The sequence below is a fragment of the Monodelphis domestica genome, chromosome 4 (assembly GCF_027887165.1).
Source record: "Monodelphis domestica isolate mMonDom1 chromosome 4, mMonDom1.pri, whole genome shotgun sequence".
Lineage (NCBI taxonomy): Eukaryota > Metazoa > Chordata > Mammalia > Didelphimorphia > Didelphidae > Monodelphis > Monodelphis domestica.
In genome coordinates this window covers 85,438,132-85,463,358 of record NC_077230.1, presented here as the reverse complement: position 1 = coordinate 85,463,358, position 25,227 = coordinate 85,438,132, and the positions used below count along the sequence as shown (strand labels likewise).

Genomic DNA, 25,227 nt, shown 5'->3' with positions numbered 1-25,227 from the left:
TTTCAAAATTGGGACATTTACTCTTCTCCAATTCTATGACATCTCTTATTTGCTATTATCAGTCAGTGATCACAGATGATGATACAGTAATCACACTTGCCAATTCCTTCAGTAACTTGGGATGTGGTTTGTGGAGATCTAGAGATATGAATTCATCTGGAGGCACTGATATTCTCTTACTATAACCTTTTTCATTTTATTATTATTTTTAACTCCCTCAGCCATTTTTTTTAATCACTTTTCTAGTCTAATGATCATTTTCTGTGGCAGACAAAATAGAAGAAATGGAAAACAGAGAGTTGAGTTCTTCCCTCTTTCCATTGTCAGTTATCATCATTTGACCCAATCTGAGTACTAATCTCATCATTTGTTACTCCTCTCCTTCCTCATAGTTAAAACTGCCACCCATTTGGAGCATTAGTACACTTTATGATATTCTTGTATATTCATCTTCTATTAGTTATTGTTACCCTCCAACTTCTACACATATGTGTTTTTGGCAGATTTAATTTTGTTGATGAATTTTCCATAAATATTTCAGGTGATTTATTAAGGAAAACCCTATATTATTATCTAAGAAATCTATTCCCACACCTTTTTCCTATGGAAAGAAAATTTACATATGTAAAAGCTGGCACTTGACCACTGAGACACTGATTTCTTTAAAGTTTGCTATAACCCAGAGGAACTTATGAGAAAGAACTCTATTCACATCCAGAGAAAGAACTGCGAGGGCAGAAATGCAGAAGAAAAACATATGATCAATTATGTAGTTCAATAGGCTTATGATTAGGGTTTTGATGTTAAAAAATCACTCTACTACAAATAGGTTTTGAACAATGATACATGTATATCCCAGTGGAACTGCTTGTCAGCTCTGGAAGGGGGGAAGGACAAGGGAGGGAAACTCATGAATCATGTAACCATGGAAAATATTCTAAATAAAAAAAAGTAAAGTTTGGGATAAACTCTATAAATAATTTACTTTCCCCCCTCAGGATATAAATGACTAATAGACCCTTTTAGTTAAATCTTCTTACTATTTTCTCTCTGTGATGGAGGTGGAAAAGAAATTTGATTCACCAAAAATGATAGAATATTTGATTCAAAAGTATTCTTTACCTCTTTGATTTGAATAGTACTGGATTTTCCCACCACCTATTTTAAAGATCTAATGTCTTAATTTGATAACAGTATCACCATATAAGTGTCTGTATATTTTCTACCTTTTGACATAAAAATCTATAGATCAGAAATTTAGAATTAGAATGGAACCAAGAATTCACCTTGTCCAGTCTCTCATTTTACAGATGTAGCAATTAAGACCACAGAGATTTGTCTAAAGTCACAGGGATATGGCAGAGCCTAGATCTAAATTCACGTCCTCTGACTCTAAAATTTTCCAATAAATTATAACTACTTCACAATTACTTTCTTTGTTGAAAATATTCAATCTTTAGCTTATTTCTGTCAAATTCATCCTAACTTTTAGAATATGAAACAGTCTTTATGATTTGCTGTGTGGAAAAGAAATTATAGGATTAACGAGTGGGAAAACTCATGGCTATGAGGGAAAGAGAAGATAGTGATATCGGTAGTAGAGAAGGAATGAAGGTGGTCAGTAAAATTGATTATATTTAAACTGAGAAAGAGACGTCTCACTCATTACCTCATTTCAGTATCAAATACAAGTTACTATACAAAAGCTGATAATAGTTTTTCATCACAAGTGAAGAAAGAACAAGAATAAAAAAAGAACTTGATTAACTATAAGAAGGGTTTCCTGACAGTGAGAATCACTAAAGAATAGTACAGGTGACTAAAGGTGGTTGTGGAAGTACATTTCCTAAGGGCCTTCAAAAGAGCATATGTGTACTTATATGTGAAAGTGGATTAAATTGAAATCCTTCAATTTAGCAAGGCAATTGGACTTGATGATTTCTAAAACCCCTTCTAACTTTTTGATGTAATGATTTTGTATGCTAAGCAAGTTGCATAAAGTCAAATAAAATACTTTTCTTACCAGAATTTACTGAGATATTATCAGGTAGGCAGTTGTCTTTAGGAGAATGAACAAATATAGAAGAATTTTACTAAGATTATGAGGAAGCCAATAAATCTGAGTTGCAGAGCTTTGGTTTCAACTAAAGTGCCAAATGAAAAAAAGAATTTTTTTTCCTATCAAAATTCAATGAAGTTAAATAGATATTTAGCATGCTTAGCTTATTCAATAGGCATGACTCAAAAGAAGTCATATATGGTGAGTTTTTATAAAGTTTTATTTTAGATGTACTAGAGAATTTGCTACTTAAAGGAATCCTTTAATAAATTCTTTTATAGACCCAATTCTTAATTTATGTATCTATAACTTGGGATTTTGTATATATAGAAACACATATATGTGTATGGACACACATATGCGTATGTATATGTATGTGTATGTATGTATCCATATCCACGCATATATATAGATACATATATACATATAAAATAGTAGGGCACAATATGCAGCCTTAATTCCATGAGAATAATATCCTTTTGTAGTTTATCTTATTTTTAGCCACCTCAAAAATAGACTCCACTTGACTTTAATTAAAGGAGTTCATAGATTATGTGAAGACAAGCTATCCCAGACTCTAACGTGGATCTCAAGAAATGCCCCCATTCTCTGAAGTGCTGAACATTCATCTTCCTTCCAACCTACAGTCCACTCCTCCTAATACATTTGTCTCTCTGTTCTCTCCTGACTGAACTCCTCTCCTCCCAACTATTCTTTTCCACTCTCCATCTGTCAATTTATAACTTTTACTGACTAAAATTCTTCCTGCGAACACCCCACATTCTTTCCTCTGCTCCTATAGGCTCAATCTCCAAGCTGTGAGACTAGAAATTTTCTCTGTGGGAGCCAATGTGGGTTCTGCCTTCAAATGGTAGATGAGAGTGGTGGTGTACTCATAAGGAATCTTCTGGGAATGTATATGATGATTAGGAAATAGGTTAGATAAGGGTAGTTCGGGAGCTAGGGATAGAAGAGGAATGTGGTAAGTGGCCAGAAAGATAAATTAAAGAAGAAAGGGGAAGAGTAGAGAGGAGATACTCAGAAAGAAAATGATTTATTTTTCTATTTTCCACACGGATGCAAATGGATGCAATCAGCAACCTTGGTTATACCAGAGAACCTATTTCTAATCTTGTTTGATTTTCTTGGGTCATTTTTACTTTATTATTATTATTTTTTTACATTTTTACTCCTACTCTGTTAAGTCAGAATGAAGGCACTGGCAGAATGATAACTAGCCTTTCCCCCCAGGGCACTAAAATTAGAGGGCACAAAAAATGATGCCAGGCAAACCCCTGGCTTCACCCTGCTTATCCTTGAGCAGTGACCTCACCCATCCCACAGCAGCCTTGCAGTATGCCAACATCTTGCATGCTCTTTCAGTGTTGGGAGCTCTTCCACAATGGCTAACTCAAGGACATGTTTAGAGCCACTTGTTCCAAGTGATGAAATTGCTAGGTATGGTTCTGACCATGGAAATTGGAGTAGCAATTCCTCACAACTCACTGGGGCAGTGCACTTATTTGAAAACTCTACCCAAAGCAAGTAGGGATGAAGAAGCCATGCTGGGCCACTTCACTCACCATGCCTTCTCTCGCCCCTTGACTAGAAAGAGGTCTCATAGGGCCATCTCACCTTCAGAATACTAAACTCTTTCAGGGATTGCTAGTCTCAGCAACAAGAATGCCGACCACACCAGTGGGTTTAGCTTGGGTGGGTTTCTAGGGAACTCTTCATGTGACACAAATGTGCTGTGGAATACTAGTTGAATAATATAGATCTAAAACATGGAAGGAGCAGCCATTTTGCCACAGATACAGAGCCTTCTTCAGTTACAGGGGGCTGAGGGAACAAATGCATCCAGTTCACTCTGTGGACCACTTGGAAGCAGACAGCCAAGATAGTGTGAGCAACCAAAGCTGACATATATTAACATAAGGGAGTGAGAATGGCACGGCCAATTGGAGGCTTGCTTGGAAATGAAGAACTGAATTAGGTGATGGGGAGGTTCCTAGTCCTATTGAGATCATGGTCCTGCTGGGTCCCCCTTCTCTCCTTCTAGACCAAGGCAATGTAGTGAGCTAGAGGTGACTTGGCCATATGAATGAGGCTACATTCCCAAATATAGTTCACAAGTTTCTTATAGGCCAAGACTCTGTCTTTCTACTTCCCATAATGTTTTGCACATTGTGTTACTTAAACTTTTGAATGAATGCACTAGAAAAGAGTGCAGCTTGACTCTTGAAGAGATGTGAGGTGCCATCTTAATCATAATCTTTAATCCTGGCGAAATGAAATTCAGTCCCTTCATATTTCTGATTTAAGTGGAAGGCAAGTCAATCAGCTTACAAGCGGGCAAGTGGGACTTCCTGGCACTGCTAGAGAAGGTCTCAGGTACAACTTAGTACTCAGTCATGTTCTTGCTTCTACACTTGAATCAGCCTTTCTGGAGTTGAATCAGAGAAAAGTTTGAGGTTTTACTTACAATACAAATCTAGCTAGTTAACAGGGTCTGTGAGTTACAGAAAACCTTGAATGATCAAGAGGATTTTCTTTTGTTATAGACCATTATCCCTTGTACAGAATCATGTAGAACAATGGAACTAGAAATGGCAGGGGACGTAAGAGCCCAACCCTATATTTTATAGATGAGGAAACTACGGCATAAGAAGTTTAAGTGACTTGCTCAGAGTCACAAAGCTAGAAAGTGACTGAGGTATGATTTGAAACCAGGTATTCATTGTACACTGAAGTTTATTTTGCTATATAATGAAAACACCATGTAATAGAGAATGGGAATTATGTGGATTAATAAGATCTATGCAAAGCTCTGAATTTCTGATTATTTTGGAAAGAGGTAGTGAATTTCTTTTCTTTCCACCCTGTCTTGATATAAAACTCAGAACAATAGAATTAGGACAAGACAAGCAAGACAGCTGCCCTAAGCACAAAAAGAGCGTGCTGAATGGATAAGCAGGCAATTAGTCAGTGGTGCAAACAGTGATCTCCAGCAGTGGGATGATGACGTCCCTCAGGTGCTATGCTCTCCCTGCCTTCTAGTCATCCTCAAGGAAGCTCTATTCCCACTGGACAGGGTTGGCTGAGAAGCTAGTGAGAGAAGGCACAGTTGATGGAATTTGCTATAGTATAATATTATCTATTTTTTGTACATGAGATGAATCCTCTGTGGTTCTCATGACTCATATGTGTCTATATGTGTAGACCATATTTACATATGAGTTTGTATGCATGTAAACATATACCTATGTGTTTGTGTAACTATATATACTTCTGTGTATATATATGTATATATATACACTTCTCTGTATGGGTAGAGTGTTAATAAGTCATTAATATATTACACTTTTATGTTTGTCTAATGTTTGTGAAGTTGTTTGTGTTGCCTTTATTTCTATTTCTATAAATGTTAGTGTTGTTAGCTTCAGGTTGTAGGCTGTGAGGATGCAAAGAGAGTGTTTACTAACTCATTTTATATAGCATATAATAAAGTACTGAACAGTAGTAGTAAGGACTTAGTAAGTTCACTGTGGTGAAAAGGATTACATGAACAATAAAGACAAATATCCTTTTCTTTTTTAAAGTCCTTACCTTCCATCTTAGAATCAATACTGTGTATGGGTTCCAAGGCAGAAGAGTAAGGGCTAGGCCATGGGGGTCAAGTGACTTGCCCAGGGTCACACAGCTAGGAAGTATCTGAGATCAGATTTGAACCCAGGACCCCCTGTGTCTAAACTTGGTACTCAATCTACTGAGTCAATCTGTTGCCCCTGACAAATGCCTTTAAATTAATTAGTTTATTTAAAAACAGACATTTAAATCTAGACCATTCTTCCTCTAACTTTATATTCAACATTGTTTCTGAAATTCATTGAATGTAATTGTGATGAAATTATTAAATTCCTATTTATCATGGCTTACTACTGATTCAAATTCTCCTTTATTTGCACATTTATAAATTTTTCCAATCATAAACTGATACTAACATATTAATCATTGGGTAAATGATAATTTCTTTGGCTAATAAAATTAATATGAATGTTCATAATATTATACTCAAGTTAACATAAAACTTATCAAGCTACAATTTTGGCTATAAAATACTCAACCTCATATATTTTTCTAAATCCCCTTTGGTTCTTTTGATTCTTTTCGTCAGAACAATGCTCAAAATGTACTTGAATCATATTGAGACACAGAGGGAGCTGGAACACCTTTTACTCCTATTCTTTTGAATTGTATTTACTAAGATATATCATCACCTCATTTCCAGAAAGGCCAAAAATCTTTCAGTGGGTTATTAGTATTGTTTTGCTTCACAGAGACTTGTTTCATTGCTCTGTGAAGACAGAACAAAATTTTATAAGGAATATTCACCTCAGAAAAAAAAGAAATCTTACTTAGTTTTTCAGGCCTATTACTTTATTAAAATTTCCTTGTTTTCTTATTGGTATGTGTAGATGGAGGAAAGGGCAAAAACCAAATCCAATTAAAACCCATAAAAATCTCTAAGCATTCCACACAATTCTTTGTGCTTATAGTTTCTATTCAAATAAAGTAAGGTATATTTTTCTGAGGCAATCACTGGAACAATGACTCTGATTTTAAGTAGATTTCATTGATTGTCAGAAGTTTACTTGTCATGATTTACTATTTTAGCAATTACATTAGGAAAATTGACCTTAACTAATATTAGAGTTCTGAGTTTCCTATAGAATAAATATCAAAAAACTTTTTAGGTAAGCAGATCAGATGGAGAAAAAGTGATGATGGAGATATGATTTAGGGTTACTTTTTGTAGTGATTTTCATTTTCACCTGGCAAATGATGGACTTGGTTTCTCTGTCTCACAGCTGGTAATTCATTTCTATAAAAGCCTGGTGCTGCCTCTGGAGTTCTGGTAGCAAATCCTGGAGGAAAGAAATTTGAAACTGTTGAAATGAAACTTCTTGAACCAGTGAAACCAAGAATTTTGCCTAGTAGTAGGGGCTTTTGTTTTCATGAACAGATGACTGAAGAGGCAACAGAGTGACAGATTTACTCAAATAATCACAGAAGTCCATCTGAAGAAGCTTTGTTTCAAATATAGTTCTCTTCGGGGAGAATAACTCAACAGAAAATGTTGAAGAAATCTCAACAGCCCATAATAGATTTTAAGGGCTTGACCAATATAATCTGGTTCAAGTTGACCTTGGGACTCATAATTTCTCTTATTGAAGATGAAGCAGTTGGCTTCTTTTCATTCTAGTTTTAAATAGAAGCAACAAATTTATAACTCCAGCCACTAAGGCCATGTACCAACCTGCATTGGTAATGTGAGTTTCTTCACCTGGAATTCCTTCTCCCAAAGCAATCATAGGATAGCTAGTCAAAGGGCCTTTATTAAACTGAGGATTTAAAGAATGGCAAAACATGTTTTTAATAAGGCAATATTTGCTCTCAAGGAGTTGACATTCTACTTGGGAAGAGGTGAAAATGCGTGGAGGCATTTGCAACTGGTAAAACCAGGAAAGAACTCCTCCAAAGGGTGGGCTTTGAGTTGAGGGAAGAAAGAGGCAGAAGTGACAGGACAGAGTATTCTAGGGGATACTAGGTGTGAGGGATAGATGGCCAGTGCAAATGCAAGAAGACAGGAGATGGAGTATGGTATCTGAGGAATTGTAGTAGGCCAGAGTCGCTGGATTTTAGGAGTTCATGGAGGGGAGTGAAAGGTAAGAAGACTAGAAAGTGGTTCTTAATTATTTTGGTAATTTAGGGGATGATGCATTAGCATGGGGAGAGATTTCAGATGCTGAGACCAAGTAGAAAACTATCCAGGTAGTCCAGGAGAAAGGTTTGAATTAGGGCTGGGGCTCGGTGAATAGAAAGGAAGACATTTCTGTCTCACTATGTGAGAAACATCCTAAGGTAGAAATGATCAGGCATTACAACAGCTGGGATATGTTGGGTGGCAGTGAGGAGTCAGGAATGAAACCAAGTTGGAAAGGAAGCCTGGGAGACGGAGTACAGAGCTGCCCTGCACGAGAAGAGTGACATTTGGAAGAGGGGGGTGTTTGGGGGAGAAAGAGAATGACTTGCTTTGAACATGTTGAGTGTGAGAGGCACAGTTTGAAATGCTGAAGAGGCAGTTGAAGATGCATGACTATAGCTTAGGAGAGAGGAGAGGTCTAGATATACAGCACAGAGATCAGAAATGAACCAACCTCAACTGACGACATCGTGAAGTGAGAGTAACAGAATGAAAAGAGAAGAGGGTGCAGGGCAGAGACCTGAGGGATGCCCACAGTTAATAAGTTTGACCAAATGAAGAACCAGCCAAGGAGACAGACCAGAAGGCATTCATATAAGAGAACAATGAGAATATATATAAAGGAAGAAAATTAATGTTGTCCAAAGCTTATCAAAACACCAGTTACACCCAGCCACACCTCAACCTTGGATTATTTTCCATCATTTGCCAGGTGAAAATGAAAATCACTACAAAAAGTAACCCTACATACATGCTTTCACTCCTACATACATGCTGCTATACAATGATGGAGAAAATAATGTAATCATTCTGACTGGATCCATTGCAAATTTATGTTACACAACCTCAGCTCGGTTCTCACCGCTACTCAGCAATCCCACTCTACCTCGTTATCAGCTCACTATCCCATTCTCCACAGTAGCTCTTCCATTCCTCCCCAAACCTCTCTTGGCTCTCCCCAGCCCTCTCAGCGGAGATCCTTGCCTCATATTTTCCTGGAAAAAAATGAGGTCATTAGCTGTTAGCTGCCTCTTCTCCTTTCCTTTCTCCTTCTCCTTTCTTCCTTATCTCCTATCACTAAGGTGTCTTTTGCCACTCTCTCCTCCACCCCATCTCACATGATGAGGTGGCTTTACTCTTTACCAAGGTTAACCGGTCAAGTTGCTCTAGGTATCCTTTTCCATTCCCTCGTCCATTCTATCTCCTCCAGTAGATTACTCCTTCTATGACCCCTACTTTTTTACTTATTTTCAACCTCTTCCAGGTTATTGGCACATTCCTTGCTGACTACAAATATACCTATACTAAAAAAAATCCCTCTCTTGATCCTTCTATTCCTGCTAACTATCAACCTATATATCTTCTGCCCTTTGTAGCTAAGCTTTTCAAAAAATGGGTTCTTAATTATTCTTTTTCTGTCACAGACCCTTTGGCATTGTGATTAAGTCTATGCATTTCTTCTCAGACTATATTTTTAAATTATTAAAGGAAATGTTTTATTTCTGTTAGAAGTTAGTGGAAATAAAGATGTCATTTCCCCTCAACCACCATCCAAGCTCATGGACCCTTTGAAATCTATCCAAGGACCAATGGTCTGTGGACCATAATTTAAGAACCTCTGATCTTGTTTCACCCATACATGAAAGGAATCCCTACTAAAACATGTCTCAGACTGGTCACGTAGCATGCCTCTATTTCAAGACCCCACTTCACACTCTAAGCAATCCATTCCATTTTTGTGAGAATCTAATTGTTAAGTTCTTCCAGTTATCAAGTCCAGGTTTATCTCCTTTCCATTTCCACCCATTGCTCCAGGTTTTGTCCTCTGGGATCAAACAGAACAAGTCAAATCCTTTTTCCAAATGATAGAACTTCATACTTCAATATTTGATTACAACTATCCTTAAGCCTTTCCTCTTTCCTCCCTCCTCCCTCTGTCTTTTCTCTTCTGTAGGATAGATCTAGTCTATCCCTCCCCAATTCCTTCAATTGATCATCCTGGGACATGGATTTGAGCCCATTCACAATCCTGGTTGCTCTCCTCAGACACTCTCTAACTTAGCAATATCCTTTTTAAATTGTGGTATCCAGAACTAAACCCCATATTTCAGATGAGGTCTGATGAGATCAAATTATAATGGAACTATTGAATCCCTACATCTAAAAGCCATTCCTTCCTTAACGTAGCCAAGTACTACGTAACAGGGTATATGAAAAGATGTCATCCTTGATTCAGTCAATAGGTATGCTGGCAGGCAAAGTTTTTGGGTACTTGGGGGAGTGACAAGACCTCTGGCTGTTCCTAGCTACATGAGATTCAGTGCTGAGAGGATGAAGCCATCCCCTTACTGGCTACTGAGCAGGAAGAGCTGATAAGTCAGGGGATCTTTAAAAGAAAGTGATTCTGCCACTCCTCTTTTCCCATCTGAATAAAGTAGCATAAAGACTTCAACTTCTTTCCCTGAAAATGCAGAAAAGTTATACAGGCCCTTTTCTTCAGCTCTGCCACAAAGCAGCCGTAAGAGCATAGAAGCTAAAGCATATATCATACTTTGATACATCTTAGATTAGATTTCAGAGCTCTAGCTATCCCTCCTGTTTTGTGTTTATTCCCTGAGTATAGCTGACTGGACATTAACCTTGCAATGGCCATGGGCAGGACTGGAGGTAACCTGGTGAGTTAGAGAAGTCCAGAGGTTCTAGATCTATCAGTAGAATGACTACTTGCAGGGGAAGTTTCTGCACTGGAGAAGATGACCACCAACCAGAAGAGGAGCTCAAACCTTAGTCTGGCTTCCTGGTAGATGTGGACTCTGAGGAGATGAACAGAAATCTAAGGTGAAAAGTAACAAAGTTTATTCAATAGTCTTGCAAACTGCTTTACGTTCTGTTGAGGTTTAAATCCCAACATCCTAGGAAAGTAAAGTAATAGTTATAAGTTGAGTTACTAAATCCTATTTTAAGTGTTTTAGTCAGTGCACATGTTTTTGTATTTAGCATTTCTATTTAGGGAATAAATAGCTCTTCTGTTCCTGATTCATATTGTAAAATGAATAACTTTTTATGCCCAACTTTGAGTAATCCCTAGATATAAAGCAAAATCTAAGCCTTAAGTAATTTCCCCCCAACACAATAGTTGGGGAATTTGTGAGAAAATGGAACCTAGGTCTTCTCAGTTGACTTCAAAATCCTTCCTTGATTGAACCTGGTTTTGTGTCTGTATGAGTAATATGGATGGTTTCTAGCTTCATATAGAGAGGTGAGTGGGGTTAAGAGAAAAATTGCTCCGACTACATTTGTGTGAGCATATGGCAATATCTTCCTCTTTCAATTGGTTTTCTTCTAATCCTAAGCAAACAAGTATCACATGGTAGATGTGTCCAAGACCAGTGACACCTGAAAAGTTCACTTAGCAGTGATTTCAGGAAGGACAACCTTTCATAGTAGAAAGGAGTAGCAGGAACCCTTGTCATTTACAGAAGACAGTGATATGATGAAAAATATACTCCCCTTTATAGGTTTTTTTTTTCATTTAAGAGAAGACTCCAGAATAGGAACTCTTTAAGAATTCTGAAATTTTAGGCAATACTAGGGAAGATCTGAGTGGGAAAATGTTTTTTCCCCCCTCATACCTCAATTAACATCACTGGCTCATTCTATCTAAAAATAAAGTTCTGCTAGGAATCTAATAATAGAATTAGATGGATATGGATTTTTGGAAATGTAATTCCTTTTCCTCTTTTTTGATCTCTTTGAAGGAATATATCTAGTAGAGCTATCACTTGGTTAAAGAACATGCCCTATTTAGTACTGTTTGGGATGGATTGAGTATCAAATTATTTTCCAGAATGGTTGAAGGAAGTCAAATCTATACCTACAATTTATTCTTGTGCATGTCTGTCCACAGCTTCTCCAAAAATGGTCAAATTTCCTTGTTGTTTGTGGGGGTTTTTTTTGGGGGGAAGGATCATCTTTGCCAGTCTTATATGGTAATTTTCCATTTTCTTTATTAATGATTTGCATTATTTTTTCATATAGTTGTTAATGACTAGAAATTTTTTTCGAGAACTTTCTGTTTGTACTCTTTAATTATTGAGGAATAGCTATTGTTCCTATATATTTGTATCAATTTCCCATGTATATTAGAAATAGACATTTATGAGAGAAATTTACTACAAAGATTTTCTTAGTGGGTTTTCTTTTCATTCTAAGTACATTGATTTTTATTTGTACATAAATTCTCAATTTTATGTGATTAAAATTATCCATTCTATCACAATCCTCACTGTCCTTTAGTCAAGAAACCTTTTATCTATAAGAAACCTTTTATCTTAGTCAAGAAACCTTTTATCTATATCTATAAGTTATAAGAGGTATTTTCTTCCCTTCTAAAATTTGTTCATGATAAAATCTTTTATATCTTGGTAATATATTCACTTATTGTGGAATATGACATGATATGTTGATCTAAATCTTATTTTTGCCTGACGGATTCCAGTTTTTGCAGCAGTTTTGGTTGAATAATGAATCCTTATCCTGGCAGTTGATATATTTGGGTTTTTCAAACAAATATGTTTGCTTCTAGGTATTTTTCAAACTATTCTGTTCTATTAATCAGGCTCTGCATTTCTCTTATTCAACTCTTTTTTTGTGATCCTTGAAAACATTAGGATTTTGAAGGGACACATATCTTTTTCTATTAGAGTCTAAACATTTCATTATCATTTGGCCCCTTCCTATTACTGAAATGTATTTGCCTTTCTAAAGTTGTCTTGATTTAAGTGTTTGAATATGAAAGTTTCTATTTGGTACTAGTCTTTTCACCATGAATATCTGAAGGATTTTTATTCAAAAAAATTTTTTTCCTGTGGGATTCTGGGGATCATTCATCATTCTAGGTTAGAACACTCAGGTTTTGAGGTTTTCATGTACCAGCTTTAGAATGCTATCAACTGTGTATCCTCTCCCCCTTTTCCCCTAGAGATACTAGTTTAAAAACTCCTAGCTTTTGCCTTGCCCTTGAAGCATCAGGGGTAAAAATACTGCTGGTTTCTCAGGAATTTCCTCAGCAGAGCAGTCTGGCATTCTGGATTGCTAGAGAAAAGGAGTGCTGAAGACTACACTTGTGTGTGGAGCAAGCCAAGTCAGAGTGCTGAAAGGCTTCTGGCTGTGCTCGTGATTCCCTAGTAGGTTCACTCATCTGGTGACCTGAGGTTTCTTTTTGTATAAAGGCTTGACTAGATGAAAGTGCTTACTGATATCTTCTTTGGATTTCTTGATAATTACTAAATCTGGTACCCTTTATAAATCTTTGCTGGTGTCTATCTGGATGGAGAAGGCCCCTCTATGTCCTTGTATGTCAACATCTTAACAAATCTCCAACTTCTTTTTAAGCTATTTGTTTTTTTTCTAATTTTTAAGAGGTCCAATTACATTTTATATATATGTTGCAAAAATTTTTTCCTAGCTACTCTGTTATAGAGTTTGAGTTCAAGACACACTTTTTCTGGGGTTCTACTCATATATTTTGTGGATTTAGTTTCTTCTGGGTTAACCTCTGGGGCTTTCATTAAGCCATAGGATATCTTCATTGTTTTCAGTTTTTCTTCTGTTTGCTCATATCTCTTTCCTCAATTTTTTGAATTTTAAAAAATCTTTTTTTTTAATATATGGACTGGGCTTTGAACCTCCTGCATACTTAGCTGGAGAAAGCAGGCACTGTTTGGTCTCATCCACTCTGTATTCTGGAGATGGCTGCCACTGCAGATTCTTTTACAATACAGGTGCCTACAGTGCTAAAAATGCTGAAATAGTATGAAAGGAATAGATTTAATATATTTAAAAAATAAATTTCTAGAGGGCTCACCAGAATTTTAAAGCATAATGGAAAAAGGTTTCTTAAATTAAAAATTTGAAGGTTCACATGACAGGGTTTGAAGTCGTTAGTAATTAGCTGAGGCTAATATGCGTTAGCCCTTAGTGATTTTTTGAAACAACTCTTCTAAAACAAGACTTGAGAACTTTGATTAACACAATGGAAGCCTCCAACAGTTCCAATGGACTCATGATGAAATGTGTGATCCAACTCCAAACAGAAAAATGATGAACTCAAAGGCAGAATGAAGCATACATACATACATACATACATACATACATACATACATACATACATATATATTTGACAAGACTAATGTGGGAATTTCTTTTACTTAACCAATATACATTTTTAATGAGATTTTTGCTTTTCCTCATGCTTTCTCAATAGTGAGGAAGGGAGAGATGGGAGGGTCAGAATTTGGAACTGAAAATAAAATTGATTCCTCTTCCCCACTCATTCAAGTACTGTTATTATTGTTTGGTCATTCCAATTGTGTTTGTTTCTCTTTGTGATCTCATTTGGGGTTTTCTTGGCAAAGATTCTAGAGTGGTTTGTCATTTCCTTCTTCAGCTTAACTTTACAAATGAGGGTTAATTAAAATTGAGGATTAAATGACTTGCACAGAGCTGGCTAGTTTGAACTTAGGCATTCCTGACTCCATGTCTGGTGCTATATTCACTTACCATCTAGTTGTGCCTATTCAAACATAAGTAGCATGATAATATTGTTCAGAGCCAATTTTGTATGATTTTTATATTATCTGGCATTTTGCTTAATTTACTTCACTTATCTTCTTTAGAGTAAATGATTTAAAATTACTTAGATGAGAGGTAGGAAATTTTTATAGTTTATTATTACTAAATATTATCATCTGCTCACACCCACCACGTGCTTTGCCATTTCCCTTTGAGTGATGTTTGTTTCCACAGAGACTATAGTTTCTAAGAGACTACATGGCTTTCGATTGTACAACACACAGTTTAGGATACTGGTATTAAAAAGATGGGACTCTTTCTTTCAAGAAGAAGTTTGTGCTCACTAAAGAAGCCTCATGAATTCTCTGAGGTGATTCAGCTTCCTCAGTCCACTGAGTACTCTAATTCAGGGCACAACTCATTGTTCATTTGCAGTATCTGTCTAAGATATTCTTATTGATGAAGCAACTCAGTAAGTTGTGCATCTAATTGCATGTCACAGAATAAGAAATACTGAAGTAAAAGATAAAGTCAGTGGCAACAAATGCAAATGATTAAAAAATGAAATTGATGCAGACATATTGGTTTAAATAATGGGCAAAAAAGTATAGAAACATGCACAAGAAACATGTTAATGAGATAAAAGCCTTAAGAGAAAAATTGGAATGGTCTTTTACAGACTAGATTGAAAGCCATCACTTAGCACCCAGTCTAGCAAACAGTAAGCAGTTAATCAAATGTTTTATTTACATATCTATCTAGGAGAGAATCTAGTGAAGAAATGAGAACAAAGTCCTTAAATTAGAAATCAAGAAAAAAGTGGATCAAGGCAATCCCAATACTATAATGGCAAAGAGAAATATGAAAAGGAATATAAAATGTCACTGTACAATATACTGAGTTGAATTTTAAACTACCTAAGAAATTTTCTTTAATTATCAACAAAAGAATTATCAAATCAAAAGTTCTCAAATAACACATTTTAAATGACATATTACAAAACTAGCTTGTTTTATTTGTTCATAGTCAATCTGAGGATGCTAACTTTTAACTTGTCTTTTTACTTCATTAAAATATTTATCAAATGTAATATTAATACTAATAATGAACATGAATTTACAGAATTGTTTCCTTTATTTTTAATTTGTGTCTTATAAGGAAGCTTATTTTGTTATAACTATGGAATATTCCTTTTGTATCTATGACATTTATGCTTTGCTAACACCTTCTGCATAAGTATGTCAAAAGTGAGATATTAAAATGGAATCTTTTTAGTTTTTTAAATATTGAACCCCAATAGATGGGCTTAAAATGTTCCTGCATTTTAGAGAATTTCACCATATAATGGGTCATATTATCAAATGTTTCAAGTTTATCTTAAGTGAAATAGCTAAACTGAAAATTATTATTTTTAAAAGTAATAAATTATATAAAAGCTTTATTGAATATTAATTAATATCAAGAATTTATGAAGGGATATCAAACATATCTGGATCATTCAAGAACTCTTAACTAGTTGTTTTATAAAATCAAACAATTGGGGACTTTATAGAAAGCAATACAAATTCCTATTCAACAAACTAGTTGAAATTTCAAGCTTTTAAAGAAAAAGAAACATCTTTTTTGGAGCATTACAATTTCCTGAAAGTTATCCAGTCTACTTTCCTTCTCCTGTCCAACTCTAAATGCAACTCACTGCCTATCTGTACTCTGTCCCAGATAAACACCCTGATGGATAAATTATCACAGTATCACCTCTAAGTATATATTGAAAAAAATTTAATGATCTCAAGCACCCCATAAAAGCAAATGCCCTCTTTTTAATACCAACATTCTGCCAGTTTTGCTATATGACAATGTGGCATGAGGAGATACAACTCTCTTTCCCAAATCACACAGAAGGTAATGGAGAGGAGCATGGTAAATGAGTCAGGTAGAACCATGTAATAAATAAGGAATTCCAAAGAATAAAAGGATTAAAAAAATATCAGCAGGAAGTGTATGATAGGAGAAAGGACTATTATATGGCAAGAGTGAAGGATGATCGATCAACAGCTTTAGTGCTTCACTGGTAATCTTATAATGTCATGAAAAAATGAGGAAAGTCTTCAGCATTTTAGGAGTATTCCCTGTGCCTAATATAAGGGAGAATATGGACAACAATTGCAGACAATGGACAGGTGTGGATGGTTAACAATATTCATTATTGAAGGGAATGTCCAAATCCATGAGATCAAAGATCCATCTGAATATTTAAATCAGAAGAGATCTATACACCCAATTCACGTTATAGTACTCACTTCCCCTAAGGTTTCCGTTCCCTAAGAAACATGTATATATGGACATTTGAGATAAGTCTAGAAAAATCTCCCTTATTGTTGACAGTCTAGACTTCCACATGACAAACTTTGGACTCTCTACACTTCTTCTCCTTGGCATCTGTGACTTGTTTTTTGCTGGAATCTTTCATGTTGGATATTAAAATGCAGGAGCATACTGAGGTGGCTCATATAAGCTCACAAGAGCAAATTGTTAAATTTTCAGTATGAGTATTTCCATCTCAGAAATTAGCAAATGCTATAGATCAGGGCTTGATATGTTGTTTTATTGATTATCTAGATTTCTGAAATGGGAAAAATGTTAATAATGTAGGTTGAACCTATACATGTGTGCAGCATACTCTTTTTGAGAGCCAGTTGTTAAACATTTACCCGCACACCCTTGTTTAAAAGTTTTCTTTAGTAGAGTAGAGGGTCTTGAAGACTAGTCTCTAGTATCTGGTGACTTTTCACTTAAAACATGAGAAATGGGAAACCAATCACATGTTGCTTTCAAATGGGGAGCTTCCGTGACGAAGAAGTCTTGAAGGACTCAGGCTTCTTCTACATCAACTAAAAGTAGTGACAAGAATTCGGTGTAGGCTAAATGCACTAAGTCCAGAGGATGAGCTCTAGCAGCAGCATCCCTGACCTCCTTTCTCTTTCTGTTATGGCTTGATGACCACAGTACTTGAGGCGCACAGGCTCCCTCTAGTAAACTGAGATGGCCGTTCCCTATCTCCTGAGTTCTCCTTTCCTTGTCCTCAAACTCCTCCTGTAACTCTGGTCCCCCCTGCCCTGCCCCCGTCCCCATGGATGTTGCCAGTTGGGCCTTTAAATTTCCCTAGTTTGAGTGAAGACTCAGCAGAATTTAGGCAATATTTCCCTGTATGACTCATTTGTGAAAACTTCCCTAAGTCCTAAAATGGAAAATTTGGTGATTACAGACTTATGAATGCAGTAAAGAAAAAAAACAACCTCACAAATATGGAACTCATTATGGCATTTGTATTTTGATATTATATTGAGCACCACTAATGCCTCATAAAACCATTCAGTTTTCTTTTACAGTGTGATATTGAAGTGATTACTAATTCTAATTCCATCTTGGAATCAAACTTATATTCGATAGCAGTGAATTCCTATCAGACTTTGTAAGTAAACAACATTAGATTACTCCCAAATTCTGAAAACGCATCTTTGAAGTGACAAACACATCTCTACTTTGTCTTCCCCTAGATATTTCACCTCATAGAAATGGTTAAAACAAAGCAATGAATCCTGGAAGCAATTTCTAAAGGGAGGCCCCAAATCCCATTCCATTTACCTGAGGTGGGAGACTTGCAGCGCTCAAGTTCTAGGGGAACAGGACTCTCAGCAAGTTCTGTCATACCTAAAAATAAAAAATGAAAAAAAAAAACAACTGAGATAAAATCCTAATGCTTTAAAGTTGTGGGAAGACTTCAAGTTACAAATTAATTGTATGAATAATAAAAATGTTATTTGCGAAATAATATGTCCCATCCTGATCCAACTAGTATACAACTTAATTTAATAATCTTAAAGATTATAATTGATGCAGAAAGAATAGATAAGGAATAATTAATTGACAAACAAGGGGAAATTGAACATGGCTGATGGAAAGAAATAAAATGTCATGCTTTTAATTTTCATGGGAAATCCAGTAATTATGTTGGTGATGTTAATTTCATCTGTAAAGAGATCTGAAATTAGAGTTTGCTTTCTTAAATCCTTTGATCTAACTCTTTTTCTTCAGGCAAATAAATAGCTAGGGCATCTATCAACAGATAATTATCTGTTATTTAAGATCTTCAGGGATAAAACTTCCACAGGTTTTATTCATTACAAAAAGAAAAATTTAATTATGTTTATTTACAAAGAGATGTTTACTATATGTTCACGTGCAAATTTTTCCTTATATTGAATAGATTTATTTATATAAATTAGATTTTGTCATGAATGTCCATTATCCTTTGCAAAGATAATTTTCTTCTCCTTTTCCTTTTTTGATTCTTTTGCTATTCATTATTCATTTTACTTTCCTGAGTAGCAAAACAGTAGGTGCTCAACAAACATTTAGTTTGTTATTAATCTTTGATGGTTTTGCACACTATTTCTTTCCTACTATCTGAAAAAAGTCAACACTATGTTTACAATCAGTGCTTTAGTACATCTTCTCTCCTTTTGGGGAGGGTGTCACATGCTTTTTGGTGATAAGTATATCTTTCTTTTTTAAAATGTTACCTTTCATCATAGAACCAATACTAAGCATACAATACAGAAGAAAGGTAAAAGCTAAGCAATGAGGATTAAGGGACTTGCCCAGGGTCACACAGCTAGAAGTTTCTGAGGCTAGATTTGAACCTAGGACCTCCCGACTCTAGGCCTGGCTCTCTATTTGCTGCTATGGCAATGAGTGTAATTTCCCAATTCTTTCTTCTTCATTTAACCACATACACAAGAATATACCTGATCACCAATACTGCAAGTGGAAAAGTAGTTTGTGAGTCAGTTGACCATATCTCTCCATTGCCATAGATTTCCCCCAAGTAAGCTAACTTTTTTTATGTTATTGATAATATTAATGATCTATCAGATCACATGTCTTTGGCTATAATTTTATACAATTTTTAAAAATTCAATTTCATTGTCAATGATCCCTTCACATTTTACTTATATTTATTTTTATGGTTATGTTTCCTTAAATTGTAGCAACCCACTTATCCAGCTCAAGACTTCTTAGGCATCTTGAGTGCCTAGAAATCCAGAAGTTAACACATCTTGGGATAGTGAGGAAAACAGCTGCCACAAAGGGCACATACTTTACTGAGCTATCTTCAGGCCCCTATACACTACTTACTGTATTAGACTTGGGTAAAATACGTTTACTAAGTAAATAAGATGAAATAAGTAAAACAAGGTTTTAAATGATTTAACAAAATTTATAATCTGTTTATTCATGTGTTCTTTTGTTCTTCATTTACTAGCAGATTAAAAGCAACAATCAGTCAACAAGGGGTGCTAAGGACACATACTGAGAGCAGCAGCACATGACGTCTAACAGTGAAAGAGAAGACAAGTATAAAAAGCAAGCAGAAGAACTCTGAAACCATCATTACTGAAGGCAGGAAGAAAAGCAACAAAGCACTGGACACCCAACAGGAAAAGCCTAAGAGCATCACTTTCTTCCTTGTTAGCACAATGATCACTGTTTGTCATGTTGACCCTGAACCATAAAAAAAGATTATAATGTGTTCACCATGGTCTGTTTAAACGAGTCAAAGAATAAAGTTTAGAACATGTAATACATTCTGGAAATTTTCCACAAAAATTATTTAAAGTCAAAAAGGTTTGGTACTTAAATGGGTCAATGGCTTCAATGACATAGAATTCCTTTTCTATAGGAGGGAAGGGAACAAGCATTTATTAAGTGCCTACCGTGGGCCAGGCATTGCGCTAAGTTACAATTATTTCATTTGCTCTTCACGATAACTCTGGGAGAGAGGTGACATCCCCTTTTAAAGTTGAAGAAAACAGAGGCTGTCCTTTGTCCAGAGTCACACACTGAGTAAGTATTGAAGACTAAATTTGAACCCAATTCTTCCTGACTCCAGCCCCAGGGTTCATTCACTGAACCACCCTAGGGCCCCAGGCCTCAATCCTTATACATATAGATCTGAATTTTTTACTTTTCAACTCACACACATTCAAGGGTTCCCTGTTGCTCACTGAATGAAATCCCATGGCTGGATTTCAAGGGCCTCCATTGCTTAAAGCTACCACATCTTTCTAGTCTCATTTCATGTTAATATCCTATGTGTAACCTATAAACCAAGCAAACTAGACTGCTACCCTTTACCTCAGCTTTCCTGGTCTGCCTTTACTCATGTTTTTTTTTCCCCCTTGCTTTGAATATTCTCTACCTTCCTCTTCTGAATCTAGACGGTTCATCCACTTATTAGCCCAGCTGCACCCCTCAGATGTCTATGTCTGCCTGTTGCAATTTCCTGCTTTTGAATCCTACTGAGAATTGCTCGTGTGATTTTTTTTTTCACTTCTTAGCACCTCTCATACCCTGTCTGGCTACTTGACATCAATCAAATCTTGGACCTACCTGCCCCCTTAATTTTTATGTGCTAATTGACTATATAGGAAAGTGTAGAAGAAAGACAAAATGTCTTTAGAAGGGAAATTGTGATTTCCTGTAGGGCTGAAGCTGATAGTGGTATTTTCTTTTCTTTTCTTTGTTTCTGCTCTGGCCTTTATTTTGTCACATTCGTGTCTTCTTTTTTTGAGATGTGCTCAGCCATCTTTCAACCTATGTAAATGCTTTAAAATTTGTTTTCTAATTATTGCCTTTTTATTAATATTTAAATAATAGGAATATCAAATTAGAAAACATTTAACCATCACCCTTGATCCCCCTTTAGCAATTGTGGATATAAAAGGCCTAGCTTAGGGGGAAAACTAGAAAGGCAAGTTTAAGGAAAGTAAATCTCAAAAATTCAGTGGAGATAGATGGAGGATCACAAGACCTAAAACTTCTAAGGAGATTGATCCAAAAAGGATGGTAATCAGATGACCCAAACACACATGATTTCAATGAGAAGAAAATAGGGGTCCTAAAATAAAAAAAATCCATATAGATAAATTCTGAACTGGGAAGTTTATGTATGATCTTTAAGGTAACAGTAAACAATTGAAGGTTTATGAGTAAAGGAATGGCATGGACAAAGCTGTTGTGTTTTGGCAGCTATGTTAATTCCATTCTAATGCTTCATCATGAAGCTGGATGATCAAAGGTGATGGCAAGGGAGCACAGACTCTGGCAGAGTCTACCATGCAGCAAAGACTTTGAATATGGTCCCTGAAATATATTGTCTGCTTTCTGAGAATCAGAGTAGCTAGGCAGAAAGAGACACAGGGATTACTAGGTTTATAGGGAGGTGATAATTAATTCTTTGGTCATGACAAGTGAAGAAACAAATCAAATTATTAAATGATCCTCACACTTATGAGCTCCTGCTCCTGTAATGATAGTGGAAATGTGGTGTAAACATAGGCCCTAGGATCCTAAGAATCACCATTTTTAGTCCTCTACAAACAATTTATAATCTATGTGTACATGTGTTGTTTATCCCAAGAGTCTTGGTGAAATTTTTAACTCTTAAATCATCAATAATCAAATTATTAGCTTAGAACATCACTAAGACTTTTAGGATATCTTGTATACTTACAAATATCTATCTAGTGATATTTAGATATTGACATATATGATAGAAAAAATTTAATTTATCTATTGGTACTCAAAAAATGAGATTGTTGTCCAATTACCAACAAGAAGATATGCTATTGAAGCAATAGAATCATATAAATTTTAATTTTGTTATTAGTCATGATAAATGAAATCAGAAGAAAAAAAGAAGTGATAGTTAAATGAAAGGCAGTTAAAAGAAAGTTTATAGGTTCTTCTTAAAAAGGCAAATAAAGGAGTTGGGTGAGGTAGGTTTCTCATGCATATAAAGGCAATAAGAAACAACATTTCACTTAATCTTATGTTGTAGTGTTCATGGTAAATATTTATAAAAGGAATCTCATGAGTATAATTGTGATTCGTGTGCTAACGAGTTGTAGAAGGTGACAGAGGTAAAGAAATCCTATAAGGATCTCAACAGGAACTTCCAAATTAAATAAAAATCTATTTTGATACTCAATGACTTCAATAGTGGAAATGGGAAAATATGATTAAAAAATGCTTGTTAAAAAGTAAGGAATGAGAGATGCCAAAAGCTTGGAAATACCATAAAACTCTCATACCTAAATCATCAGTAATACTTTCTCTCAAAGAAATATGGCACAATAACATCACCAAAAAAGGGGAAGAAATATATTTAAATAGTTAGAAAATAGCCTGTTATTGAATCAGCTATCTGCAAACAGTTAGAACACTGGCCTATAAAAGATGAAAATTAATATAAAACTAGAAAAAGCACACAATGAGAAAAAAAGATATGGTACATAATGCACTATCTAAACAGGTTGTTGATTTTTAAAAAAGAAAAATTACACAGACATTGATCATAATATTATGCTTATATCATTGATTATAATGAGCACAGAAGTTTGACCAATGAAAAAGAAATTTCCTCAGTCGTGAAACTCTAAATGTTCTTGCCAAACAGAGAAAGATGACAGCCAAAATAAACATTGGTTTATAATGTACTCATTTATTGTAAAGTCTAGGAAAATGAAATATTATGAGTAATACTACTTCATAGAACAATAGGTAACAGTGGAGAAAAAAACCTGTTTAAAGGCAGCTCAATAAGAAACACAACCAAGCAAAATGCTACTAATTTTCATACAATAATGGAGGAAATCCAGTAATTATATTGGTGATGTTAATTTTATCTCTACAGATATCTGAAATAAGATCATTCCAAAGACATTTAAGGATGAAACTGGGGAAAGGTTATTAGAGAAATGCAAAATGGAAAAAAAAAGGTCTGTGAAAAAATTTATAACAGAATTTTCTCTATCAACGGCAGTAGAATTACAGTAAGGAACTTTAACATCACAATCCTTAGTTTGTTGAATTAGAAAGAGGAAATAATGCTAAAGAAAAGAGACTGGAAAAAGCAACTGAGTTAGAAATTCACTAATAGTGATTATAGCAAGAGAAGAGAAAAGAGAACAGTCTTAGAAGACACTCAGAATTAGTGTGTGTGTGTGTGTGTGTGTGTGTGTGTGTGTGTGTGTGTGTGTGTGTGTGTGTAGATAAACAATGAATCAACCAAAAAGCAAAAAAGGTTGCACAGAAACAACCAGACAGGTAAAACAACAGGAAAGAACCTTACTAGGTAAAAAAAAAAAATATCCAGGATAGTCAATAGGGTCAAAAGTCACAGAAAAGTCAAGGAAGACAAGAAATAAGAAAGAAGACATTTAGTCACTGAGATCATTGAGAAACTTGGAGAGGGTAGTTTCAGAATAGTGATGATATCAGAGTCTATATAGGGCTGAAAAAAAGAGAGCAGATATGAAGTAGAGGAGGAAGCAAGACATCTTTCTAAGATGTTGACACTGAAAAGGAGAAAAGATATAGGACATTTGGTTGAAGGAATGGCAAGGTTAAGAAAAGTTTTATTAGATTATGGAGAAGATGAGTATATTTGTAGGCATCAAGGAAGGAGACCCTAGAAAGAGAGAGATTAAAGATGAAAGAGAAAGGGAGGAAAGAGTGAAAGAACAGGCTACTGGAGGAAAATAATAGGATGAGACTAAGGGTACAAGTAGAAGGACAAAAGGGGAAATTGACAAATGTTTGAGAGTTCGGAGCTGTGAATTTGTCCAGCCATTCTGGAAAGCAATTGGGACTATGCTCCAGTAATGCCAATAGTAGGCTCTGCCCCAGAAAGAAAAGGACCCAAAGTGTTAAAAATATTTAGAGAGTTTTTTTAAATATATAATAGCATAATACTGAAAATAAAACAGGTGTCCTCTTCTTCTGGAATAGCTAAACAAATTATGGATACAAGAATTATAATTGAATATGACTGCACATAAGAAAAGATGAAATAGAATGAAGTGAGGAGAATTAGAACAACTTGTACAATGACAACATTATATACAAAAACCACTTTGAAAGATTATTTAGAATGCAATGTTAAAACCACAATTCCAGAGGACTAAAGATGAAGCACAATATCCACCAAGTCTTGCTAGAAAAGTGAGAGACTCAAAATGCAGAGGGAGACACACATTTTTGGATATGGTGAGTGCGAATTTGTTTTGCTAGACAGTACTTATTTGTTGAGGGTTTTTCTTTTTTAAAAAATATTCAAGGAAGGAGAGAAAAAAATTCTTGTAAATAAATACTTTTAAAACCTCCAACAAATACAGGGATTAGCTTTGACAAGAAAGGCCACTCTTCAGATGAGTAATGGAGGAAAGAATGAATGAAAATATACAGAGGTTTTGAGGCAAATAGTAGAGACCATGAGTTGAACTCACAATAAATGTCCTTGAATTTCTCAAAAGAGCTGAAGAGGTTCTCTGCTGAGGAGATGTAAAAAAAAACAAAAACAAAAACAAAAAAAAACTGTAGGAGACTTCAAGAGATAAAATTTCAATACAACTCTGGATTGGGAAAAATGAGCCAGATTTTAATGTTCCAAGGTTAGGGGCAGAAATAAAAGAAATTTATTAGGGAGTCCATAAGAATGAAGCCAGTTTATATATAACCAGAGTTGTGGGTCTGGGCCACAGCTTATACTAAGGACAACAAAAAGAGCTTAAAAAAAGCTAGGGTGGAGATTGAGAGATTCAATATCATTCAAGGATGATGGAATAATGATGATAACAGATAAAAAGGGAAGGTGCAATGCCTCAACTGACTTTTCTTTTGTTTTTCTTTTATTCCAAGCAGAAATGCCTTTGATGATTCAACAGGGATATTAAACACAGGTTCAAAAAATAAATAAAAGTAA

The 25,227-nt window shown here is 35.3% G+C and overlaps 1 protein-coding gene and 1 long non-coding RNA gene across 11 annotated transcripts in view; one reads left to right on the top strand and one right to left on the bottom strand.

The window, feature by feature from the left end:
* Positions 1 to 20,043, top strand: part of LOC103103639 (uncharacterized) — a 43,194-nt gene extending 23,151 nt beyond the window's left edge. The window contains exon 3 of the long non-coding RNA XR_467209.3: positions 19,726 to 20,043. This is a non-coding gene — a long non-coding RNA (uncharacterized LOC103103639). The remainder of the gene's footprint in view (positions 1 to 19,725) is intronic.
* The window catches only part of STXBP5L (syntaxin binding protein 5L), a 469,360-nt gene that overhangs the window by 70,124 nt on the left and 374,009 nt on the right, over positions 1 to 25,227 (bottom strand). For 6 of the 10 annotated variants that reach the window (XM_056793510.1, XM_056793507.1, XM_056793508.1 and 3 more), the window contains 2 exons: positions 18,045 to 18,110; positions 6,895 to 6,987 (listed from right to left, as the gene is read on the bottom strand). In XM_056793510.1, the coding sequence (XP_056649488.1) occupies positions 6,895 to 6,987; positions 18,045 to 18,110 (159 nt within the window). The remainder of the gene's footprint in view (positions 1 to 6,894; positions 6,988 to 18,044; positions 18,111 to 25,227) is intronic. The other 4 variants (XM_056793513.1, XM_056793512.1, XM_056793515.1 and 1 more) reach the window with 1 other exon arrangement.